Consider the following 12,133-nt stretch of genomic DNA (forward strand, 5'->3'; position numbering starts at 1 on the left):
GGTTTAATGACTATTATCCAGGCTGTAGTACATGGCAATTAACTGTCTTTAGGGCAGCTGTTTGCAAGAGAAGGACATTCTGGTCTCCAGGAGTTAAATTACTCACAACAAAGAACATGGTACAGAAAGAGCCTCTACACTACTTTTCCCAAATCTTTGTATTTTCAACCCAGGCTGAAAAGAGCAAGGTAGTATTCAATCCACCCTGCTAAAACCATCAGCCTGACCTGAAATACTATTTACAACTTACAAGTGGGCAAAAGAATGTGTGAAAAAACAAAGCCAAGAGTAACCTCTGCTCACTTCTGCTACACCCCCACTCTCTATACACAAAGAGAACAGCAGTTGTCTGAGAATTGATATCCTTACTCGTCAAAAGTAAAACGTAGCAGTTGTTAATCTCACATATCCAAAGGTCAGAAGTCCAAACACAAAGGCTATTTCAAATTAAAAGTGTATCGCAACAATAAAATCAATATTTTATTGGCCTGTACAGAAATAGCCAATTTCGACCTGGTAGCTCCCCCTTCCGTATTGGTAACAAAGCCTCCAAGAACTCAATTCCAATTTTGTTTCTTGCTTCATCCTGCCTTCAAATATCATTCAAAATCCTTTCAAGTGAGCTTCCAACCACCCACTTTAAGACAATGACCCCTCATTCACCCATGGCATCATTCCCTTGTTTATGAAACCAAATCAACACTAATTGATTTGCTGCATTTTCAAGATTACACTGCAATGGCACAGCATGTTCTCATTGCGGTTGGATGACTTTTCTATGTTCTATATCCTCATATGGAAAATTTGATGTAGAATGAAAATAAAAGTAAATGGCAGCAGGCAAGATAATATAGCAGAGAACATGTGGGTTAAATTAAAATATCATCAACACAGATGGATGCAGTTGAGACCCTGCAGTCCATTACATCAGCACTGGGCCTTGACCAGACCTATTCACTGGTTCTACTCACAAACCCTTTCTCCATAGCTTTGTAGTTTTTTTGTCACAATATAATTATCTAATTCTCTCTCGAAGGCCACAATGGAACCTACCTTCACCACATCTGCAGGCAGTGTTCTAGATTCCAAGAACATATTACATAACCAAAATTTGACATGCCTCATTCTCTTCCCATTAATTTAATTCCTGTAACCTTCAGTCCTCAAACTCTCCACCAAAGGGATGGAGCTTTGCACCAACCACTTTGTCTATACTCATGATCATTTTACATACATATATCAAATCTCAGCCTCTTTCCGCTAAAGAGTCGTCTCAGCTTCTCTAAATAAACTACCCTCATAACAGTGGTCTTTATCTAAGGAACCATTCTCATAAATCTTATCTGGACCCACTCTAATATGAACACAATACTCCACTTGAGATGGGACCAGTGTTTTATAAAAGTTCAGTTTAACATCCCTGCCATTATACTCTAGGCAGCCATTAACAAGGCCCAGATGTTGCAAACATACAAGTGTAGTGAGGCAAGGCGACAAAATAAAGGGCCTGTCCCACTTTAGGCGATTTTAAGGCGATTGCCGGCGACTGTCAAAGTCGTAGCAGGTCGCCGAACTTTTCTTTTACCCGACGACAATGACCACGACAATGCTGAGTCAGGTCGAGATTACACCATCTTCGGAAACATCGCGAAATTCCCACGCTGTCACTGCTTCTCCCGCGTCCTAATTTTTGCTGAAATCACTGACAGGTCGGTAAGTACCTGAGAGTTTTGAACTATAACATCTTGTATGGGTTACTTAAAAACCAAGCTTCACGGTAACAAGGCACAAACTGGATTGACTTCCAGTTTACTAATGGCAGTATTAAGAAATTTAATTTTAAAAGTGGTTAAATGGATTTTTGTGAAAAGTGTGTGGGCATTCTTTGAAAATGTACGGGAGATGCATATCTGGTTTCTGGGTTGCATATCTGGGTTGGGAGCCCACTTTAAATGTAATGGCTGATGGCCATAAACATCGCGAAAATTCCCACACTTACCTGACCGTCAAACTGTCGCCTCCAATCTACCTGTCAAATGTCCTGATGGTAAATAAATTGGTTAAACACAAGCATTTTATGGTATTTTGAAATTACTTTACTTATTTTAATATAATGTGCTTCTAAATGCATCTAAGAGAACCTAGCAAACCTGGGGACAGCAGGCGACAGCGCCCGCAATAAGCAACGATACCTGACGACAAGCCAGCTGTCGCCGAGAAATTTCACTCCGGATGATTTCTCAGCGACACGCTGAGATCCACTACGATTCTTGGAAGACTCCTCACGATCATGCCCGCAACACCCCGGCGAACTGTCGGTGACAGCCTAGTTCCCGGCAGTCGCCTTAAAATTGCCTAAAGTGGGACAGGCCCTTAAAGCTGAACAGCCTTCCCGGAATCCACAGATTATATTCATATTAACTTAATGGTGCATTGTCGCTTCCATTGGGTACAAAGTACGATGTTTGTGAGGGAGAATTGAAATCTGCAGGTTTAAAAAAAAAATTGCTAACTGCTTTTATGTTCATACAGTGGGGGGAGGGGGGGGGGTGAAATTAAGCAAGAAATTATCCTTAAAGTTTAATTAAGGAACCTACCTTGCACAATCAAGTAGACGGAAGCAGACGTGGCGCCCCCTTCATTTGCAGCGACGCAGCTGTATGGGCCAGCATCGGCTGGCTGCACACTCCTGATCTCCAGAGACAGGTTGCTCATTACTCGTACCCTGTGTTTCACTGCCAGTCTTGGGTCAAAGCCATTTCTACTCCAGGTGAGGTTGTAACGCACTGTGCTGAGTGTCAAGCAGGTGAGTATGGCCCTCTCCCCGGGAATGGCAGTAACGTTGTTGGGGACCTGAATTGTTGGAGGCGGTTCTGCACATATAAAGAAAGAGAAAAGGTAAAATTGGAAATAGTTGGAAAACAATGAATGATGTTCTGTTCTTTGGTCCCTAGTTCAAGCAATTGTCAAGGCTGAATGAACTTCATAAATATTTTCTCCAAAATAAAATTAACAGCTCATAACATAAATAATTTTAATTACACTCTGAGGTAGTAGCATCTGACCATATTCAGCAATATGATAAATTAGAATCTGATTAACCATTTTATTAAAATCTACTTATATGCTTGATATATCCCTGGAGAGAAATAGAATGAATAATTCCGATTTATGTCTTTTATTGATAAAAATGTAAATTCATTTCTTCGCCTCCTGAGCCTGTTCTGCAAAATATCTCCAGCATTTTTAGTTTTTATAGCAGAAATGAAATCCTGATCACTGGATTAATGGGTGACACAGTGGCCCAGCGGTGGAGTTGCTGTCTTACTGTGCCAGTGACCTGGATTTGATCCTGACTACGGATGCTGTCTGTTTGGAGTTTGTGTGGTCACAGGGAGAACATGCTCTCCGGGTGCTCCAGTTTCCTCCCACATTCCAAAGACGTGCGAGTTTGTAAGTCAATTGACTTCTGTAAATGGTCAGAAATGTAAATGGTCCCTTCTATGTGTGGGATAGAACTAGTGTGAACGGGTGGTCGTTGATTGGCGCGGACTCGGTGGGCTGAAGGGTCCGTTTCCACACTGTATCTCTAAACTAATCTTAAACTAAACTACTTGACTCCCACAAATTGTCCAAGATCCTGCTGAATGAGACCTTCAGAGAAGGTGGCAAGGATACTTCTACCAAGTCCATTAGAAAAAAAACATTATTGTGCTGGGTGCCACTGATTTTTGTTTACAAATTGCCTTTTAGCATCAAAACACAGGTCTGATGAAGTAATTGAGCTAATAAATGCATCTATAAGCGGGTCTCTCAAAACCAATAGATATTATTAAAACCTTTTTGCCTGAGTGTATATTTATTGGGAAAAGGAGTTGTAGAGAGATACAAGTTCATGCATGAGGCCTCCCCTGCTCAGTACAATAAATATCAACACTCCTGTAATCAAACTTCAATCAGGACGCTCAATTTGAGAAGAGTGTTAAAGGCTTTAGTGAGGCCACATTAGTCAGCTCAGAACACACAGAACTGGAGTGGGAACCAGTTATCATCAATGCTGAGGGAACGCCTTAGAAAAGGCAGAAGAATATCCATTATTTGTTTGATTCCGTGGCCACTTACCCATTTAGAGTTCACAATTTACATTGATTAGCACTAAATGGTTTCAGCAAATGGTGCAGGGCTCCTAAAATGGCTGGCGCTTAATACATGTTCATGGGAACACCATCCTAAGCGCGTACCTGGGGTGTGAACTTGAAAACCACACACATATGGCACATGACATTCCTTGTATGTTGCAAAACATACTTGGCTAATAAAGTATGATTGTGATTGTGATTGATTGTGCTTGTACTTCTCTGTGTTATTTTAGCACATGGTGTGCTACTTTAATGAATTTCTAGGCCACAAATTGTTTTTATTCACTTAATGTTCCAGGACTTTTACATATGCAGGATCCCCTCTGACCACTAAACTGGGAATTTCTGCTCTCCTCTAATTGGTAAATGCGACCTCGGGATTGTTCTGTGATTTATTCCAATGAGTTGGATCTCTTTCAGTTGCCTTTTCCAACTTCACATATGTAAACAGAAAACCAACAGCTCTCATATCTTAAATATTTCAGCTTTTGTCCCATAGATTTATTGGACCAGGAGGAATGTTCCAGGCACTGTACTTTAAATTTAAAAGTTTTAATTGAGTGCTAAATCCCAGTTGTGGGTACATTACTGGGTGGCGCCAGCAATGGCTGCCTTGCCAACAGTCTGTCTGTCCTTTCCTGCTTTGTGTTTTAATGGCATGTGTTAAATGTATGTTTTTAGTGTTCTTTAGCTTGTTTTATGTGGGGGGGTGGAGGTTGGGGGAACTTTTTCTAATCTCCTACCTCGATGGAGATGTGATTTTTTTCCATATCGTATCTGCGTCTGCACTGCGGCCTAACATCGAGGAGTTGGCAGCCTTTGCTGGGGACGACTGTTGAAAGCTCCACTGCGGGGAGCCTGTGGACTTAACATCACAGAGCTCATGATCCCTTTGCCAGGGGTCGACCTCGGAGCTCCAACTGTGGGTGCTTGCGAACTTTAATATCACGGAGCCCACGGTCTCTCGTCAGAGACCGATTTCCAAGCTGCGGGAGTTCTGATCGCCCCGACGTGGGAGTTTCAATCGCCCCACGCGGGAGTTTCGATCGCCCTTCGCGGGAGTTTCGATCGCCCCGATGCGGGGGCTTTGACCGCCGGCTGTGGGAGCTTCGATCGCCCCGACGGATGGTTCAACTGCCCCAACCACGGGAGAATATAGAGGAAGAAGATTGGACTTTTTTTGCCATCCGTCACAGTGAGGAATGTGGGGAATCTGCTGTGGTGGATGTTTATGTTAACTTTTATGTAGTTGTGTGTCTTGTTGCTTTTTTTTCATATGGCTGTATGTCAATTCGCATATCACTGTGCCTTAACTGGTACACGTGACATTAAAAGACCTTTGAAACCTTTGATTTCCCTTCAACATCCTGGCATCCATGGATAATTTATATAATCTGACAGAATCAACAATTTGTAAAGATTTGAAGTGTTTATTTTGTTGTTCTCAAGAATCCATACAGTCAAGGACTTTTTAACCTTCAAAATATGATTCACAACTGAAAATGTTATTGAGTTCTAAAGAAAAGCAGAAGGATAAAACAAAATGTCAATTGATACGACTGCCTTTATCCATTGATACATTTAAACCAAATGTAATGTTTCAGAGAAATCTAATAAAGAAACATTTGTCTATCTAATTGATGTTTACCAAAAAACTAGTTTCTAAATAAGACAGTCAACTGAATATTATTTAAATAGTGTCAGCAATGTTAAAACTCCAAGGCTAAATAATCTCATGCACTATAAATAGTCACGACAATGCTGTTCCAATGGTCATCTTGGACATGACCCCTCAGTTGCAAACCTCAATGATGTTCCAGGCTAGCTCCTGGGAGAGACGAGGCCAACAGTCATAAACCAAGTAGAAACTTGGGGGCAGGCCTGTCAATGGATGGGTGGCAAACGTATTGGGAATCAAAGGTTTGGGTCAATCAGTGACTGGAAGTCAGGCCTGATGAAGAGACCTATGCTGTAAAGATTTAGACCTGCTCACTTGCTAATGTGACTACACACTAACCAGGCAGCTAGGACTCGGAGAATTTTCTCCTGCCCCACGTCATGTGCCTGATTATGATTAAAGAAAATATACATCATTCACTCCATGATATTTAAAGCTTCCTGCAGAGAGGAGATATTGGTGGAACCAATTCCAATGCTATGAAAAAACAAGAGGGCTTTTGGTTATTTCATTTATTCCTGCTGTAAGTGATGGGCTGAAAACCATGATCCCACATTTGTTAAAGACACAAAAATAGGTGATATTGTAAGCAGAGTGATAGCGACATTAAAATGCCAAGAGTGAATGAGCAAAATTCTGGCAATTTGATTCAAATCTGAGGTCCACTACCTTAGAGCTAAAAAGAATTGGAGAATATATTTCAAAGAGTGGGAAGCTAGTAGCAGTGGAAGTAGCCACGGTCTTTTACACAGAAACAAACCCATTTGGAGCCTCCACGTCCTATCCGACCTGCTTGCCCATCTACATTAATCCCATCTGAAAGCATTAGGTCTATATCCTTCTATGTATTGCCTATTCAAGTGCTTGTCCAAATGTCTCTGACATGTAGTGATTGTATTGGATTCCTCCACCTCCTCTGGAAGCGCATTTCAGATATCAATCATTCTATGTGTTAATAAACATCCCTGAAATCCCCTTTAAAACTCTTTCCTCTCATCTTAAACCCATATCCTCTTGTTTTTGATATCCCCATCATGGGGAAAAACATCTGATCATCTACCTCATCTATACCCCTTAGAATTTCATACATCTCTTTCACGTCAACCCTCACCTTCTTTCACTCTGGAGAAAACAAGCCCAGCTTATCCAATCCCTACCCATTACTAACGTCCTCCAGTTCAGGCAACATCTAGGGTATTCTCCTTGGCATTCTCTCAATGTAACCACATCCTTCCTATAGTATGGTGACCAGAAATGTACACAATGCACCTAGTTCAGTCTAACTAAAGTTTGTAAAGTTGCAACATAATGTCCCAGGTCTTATATTTCACTCCCAGACTAATAAAAGCAGACATGCGTGCCATATCCAAGGAATACCAATGAGAATTTGAATCTCAAAGGCCTTGTATTTATCAACATTCTTTCACATCCTACCATTTACTGAATATGTCCTATCCCCATTTGACTTCTCAAAAGGCATCACCTCATATTTGTTGAGTGCATAAAACTTGAGGAGCACATCTGGATAGACCATTAAAATATAATGGACATGTGCAGAAAATAATCAAAAAGGTTATTGTTAAAATGATAAAAGTTATGCCACAAATATACAAAGCTCATATCGTAAGTACCATCAGCAGATCTGTGCACCATACCTCAGGGAGGATATAATGACCACAGAGGAAATGCAGTGTGGATTTAACTGGGCAGCCAAATTCCAATGGTTAAATAACAAGATTTTGCAAACTGAGGTTGAATTTCCTAGAAGCCAAAAGGATGATTAAATAGAAGTACTCGATATTAAGGGGAACCAAGTGTACAGGCAGAAAAAAAGCTCTCTGATTATTGGGGGATCTAAGACAAAGAAATTAGGAGTGAAGTTAGGAAACACATCTAAACAGAGTGAGATAAATTTAGGATACTTTTTCTAGCAAACAGTAATTGGTGCTCTGTCAATTGATAATTTTAAATCTAATATATTAAGGAATGCAGGTGAATGTCAAGGAGTAAGGTCACAGATCAGCCATGAACGTAGTGAATGGGAGAATGAGTTTGAAGCACTAAATGGTGTTCCTCTTGTTCTCAAAGCCATTCATGGAATAGGTTTGGTACACATAAAGATACATGGTTTTCTTTCCATTACCACACTAACTTTCACCATACTAACTTGAAAAACAATGAAAAATAGAATCAATCAATCAATGGAGAAATGGGAATGAATCCCAATATTTAAAATATAGAATTCGTAATAAAGAAAACATGTTTGTATGCCTGTGACTGGAGAGCAACAGTACTTTTAGTGTCCCATGAATATTTGGAATGATTCCCTTACTAAAGATGATTTAATTTTAACTGAATCAACTGCAATATTTTATTTACAGCTTTTATGTTAATTATTATGACCTTTGTCAACCTCCTCATGGAATCCGCAGCAGTGCCTGGGGACTGTAGATAGTCTGTAGATTGAGATGAAATCACCAGAGAATATAATCCACATGTGGCCTCCATGAGATTTCACCAAGGTAACGTAGTAAATGTAATACAAGCAGGAGATGAGTCCAGCAATGGAATGGAGCACCAGGCAGTCCAATGGCATTGATCCAAAGCTTGCACAGACACACATTGGGCTCATTTATCACCGAAACCGAAAATTCCAAAAATGTTCTGCATAACCCTGAAGTTAGGTCACCACAAAGTCAACGCGAAGCTAGTCGTCAAACTTTTTTTATGGCTGCCTACATTGAGTGGGAGCTGAGCATTAATGCACTGTTAACAAGTTGGCTTTAAACTTTCATTCAATATTATGCAGACCTGATGCACAGCTTCAGGACAATTCCCACCAGTCAAGTTGCACCAGAATCTAACATACTTTTCCTTTTATAGCCAAACATCTAAATCCACAATATATCCTCACTTTTGATTTTGTCTCAACCTAATGCTTTGTGCAACAAGGTTAGCATGCAGGCAAATACACCAATTGAACATAACTCCTGCATTTTGATAAAGTCAGTAACTGGTTATTGATCAATTGGCCAATGCTTCAAATGGACTTGGTGCTAGATGGCTTTCTCTATTTTAATCTTGATTCCAGGTGCTCTCTGTACAGAATTTGGACATACTCCCTGCGCATTTTCTCAGGGTGCTCCAGTTTCTTCCGACACTCCAAAGATATAAAATTTTGTGGGTTCATTGGCTTTGGTAGGTTGTAAAATTGTCCCTAGAATGTAGGATAGTGTTAATGTACAGGGTAATTACTGATCGACGTGAGTAGAAGGGCCTGTTTCTTTGCTGTATCTCTAAAGTCTGTAGGAAAGTCTATTGTGGTGCTTGCCATTGAGCTCTGATCACGAATGCAGCAGCAACACGGCAGGATTCTTATTTAATGTTATTTTCATTCTGCCATTAATCACATGGGATCTCTGCAATCCAGAAAACCACTATGTCATCAACATTAAAGGCCACACTAGACAGTGCTGATACTGGAGTCCTGATGAAATTATTATTTATTGTCACATGTACCGAGATACAGTGAAAAGCTTTTGTTGAGTGCTAACCAGTCAGCGGAAAGACAATGCCTGATTACAATCGAGCCATCCACAGTGTACAGATACGAGATAAAGGGAATCATGTTTAGTGCAAGGAGAAACTCAGCGGGTCAGGCAGCATCGGTGGAGGGAAATGGACAGATGACGTTTCGGATTGTGACCTTTCTTCGGACCGTAAAAGGACAGCCATTTACATTGAAGTATGGGGTCAAAGGGGAAATCAGGAAGATGTGACCTCTGAAGTGACCTTATAAACATTTTACAGCAAGCAAATCAATATTTGGCACATTGATTAACATGGATTAAGGTAGAAGTATATATATTATACAGCATCTTCTGAGGTTATGGCAATTTCACTGAGGAACGCTATACACTGGCCAGAACTGCAATCAGCGAGAACAAAGAGTGGATTGTAGGCTTCAGTAAGGGAAAGATAAGGGACCGTGAACCTGCTTTCATTGAGAGAGTCAACAGTTTCAAGCTCTTGGTCGTACACATCTCTGATGACCTGTCCAGGGTCCTGTACATGATGCAATCACAGAGAATCATTAGGGCAGCACGGTGGCACAGCGGTAGAGTTGCTGCCTTATAGCGAATGCAGCGCCGGAGACCCGGGTTCCATCCTAACTACGGGTGCTGTCTGTGCAGAGTTTGTACGTTCTCCCCGTGACCTGCAAGGGTTTTCTCCGAGATCTTCGGTTTCCTCCCACACTCCAAAGACGTACGGGTTTGTAGGTTAATTGGCTTGGTAAATGCAAAAATTTGTCCCTAGTGGGTGTAGTATAGTGTTGATGTGCGGGGATCGCTGGTTGGCGCGGACCCGGAGGGGCCGAAGGGCCTGTTTCCGCTCTGTATCTCTACAAAACGAAAGAAGAAAGCTCACCAAAATCTTTACTTCCTCAGAAGTTTGAGGATATTTGGCATGTCGTGGTGGAGAGTACACCGACTGGTTACACCTCAGCTTGATTCAGAAACTCAAACACTCAGGCATGAAGTTGGCTGCAGAGAATGGTGGACATTGCTTGGTCCTTCATTTGTGCTGACCTCCCCACCATCGAATGTTCAACAGGAAGTCTTGCCTCAAGAAGGCAGCTATTATCACCAAAGACTGATAGCACCCTGCCTCCACTCTTTTCTCACTGCAATGGTACAAGAACCTGAGACTCAATACCTCAGGTTCAAGAACAGCCTCTTCCCATCAAACATCAGGTTCTTGAACCACCATGCCCAACCTCAGCATCGTACCACTATAGATTTTGCACTACAATGGTTGTTCTGTGTGCTTTGATTTTTGCACTATCATGATCTAGTTCATTTAAAGTAACTGATAAGTCATTATATATATATTTATTTTGTCGTTGTGTCGTATCTAATGTGTCTGTGAATCTGCACCAAGGATGAATTTCATTGTTCCGGGTTCATATCGGGAACATATTACAAATAAACACTCTTGACAACTTTCTGATGTAACATCTACACGTAGGCATTTTAAAGGAGGTTTGGAAAGCCTATTGCTCATCAATAAATGTGTTTGTTTCTTGTCTCTTGCACAGTTGAATTACTTGATACGATTACCGAATACCAATTCCATTTGGCATCTAAAAGATCGCAATAAACTGCACCTGGCATTTATCTGAAACTTAAAAACATGTGTTCTAAGTCGGAGACAAGAAACATAATTCCCATGTGGTTATTATTTTATTCCAGTAAAGCTATTTATATAACCTCACAAGGTCTGACCTACAGGTGAGACAACAGGTGAATATCAGCTGAAGATGTTTAGCAAAGATTTGTAAACTGGTGTGGCCCAGAGTCATGGTGCAAACAGTGAATACTCCATCAAAATGCCACAGGTCTCCTCACCATAATCAGCTGATAGTTTACCCCTTTTCTTCAGATGAAAGCAATGGATGTTGAGACAGTACAATGAGGACCAAAGATACATCTAGACAAACCAACTTACTAACTGTCTGGCTTACTTACTATCAGTCTGAAGAAGGGTCTCGACCCGAAACGTCACCCATTCCTTCTCTCCTGAGATGCTGCCTGACCTGCTGAGTTACTCCAGCATTTTGTGGAATAACTTACTAGCTGCACTCAGTTCATACATGTTATGGAGATGCTTATACACGTTCTCTCTCCCTATCTGCCCTCATTCACCCATTGGCCAAATAACCTTGACTAGAGTTTATCAATACAGCGATCCTGGCCTCGCTCCACCAGAGATAATCCTCTTGACCTATCTCCCTCCCTCCATCCTTCCTGCAACTTAATCCTAACATTTTCCTCCTTCCGAGTACTGGTGAAGGGTACAGAAATATTAACTTTCTACATGTGCTAACTGACGTAATGTTAAAATAGTAGTGTCCTGAAACATTCAGCGGGTCAGGTAGCATCCAGTGGTTAATATTATGTTTTTTATTTCCGATATCCAGAACTTACAGATTCTTAAAAGTTTTTCATTTGCCAAACCAAAAAGCCAAAACAGTTGATGAAGATGCACTCTACTCCTCCAGCCATCTCTACATTTAAATCTATACTTAGTTCATTCTCCCCCATATCTCTGATCTTCAACTGGCAACTGTGTCCGGTTTTAAATCTTAAGCATAAATTTACATTTGGAAGCATTCTTTGGCATCCCATTCAAGTGCAGGAAAAGACGAAGCCAAGTTATAGAGGTTCCCAGGCTGTAATGTGACATTCTGAAATTTCAAAACATGATTCAGAGCCTCATTAACAATGGCTGAGAAACATGAAAGATAAATGGCAAA

The 12,133-nt window shown here is 41.0% G+C and overlaps 1 protein-coding gene across 1 annotated transcript in view; it reads right to left on the minus strand.

The window, feature by feature from the left end:
* Positions 1-12,133, minus strand: part of hmcn1 (hemicentin 1) — a 365,295-nt gene that overhangs the window by 250,657 nt on the left and 102,505 nt on the right. Inside the window, exon 11 of the mRNA XM_078407604.1 lies at positions 2,598-2,873. Within this exon, the coding sequence (XP_078263730.1) occupies positions 2,598-2,873 (276 nt within the window). The remainder of the gene's footprint in view (positions 1-2,597; positions 2,874-12,133) is intronic.

This window comes from Rhinoraja longicauda, chromosome 11, assembly GCF_053455715.1.
Source record: "Rhinoraja longicauda isolate Sanriku21f chromosome 11, sRhiLon1.1, whole genome shotgun sequence".
Lineage (NCBI taxonomy): Eukaryota > Metazoa > Chordata > Chondrichthyes > Rajiformes > Arhynchobatidae > Rhinoraja > Rhinoraja longicauda.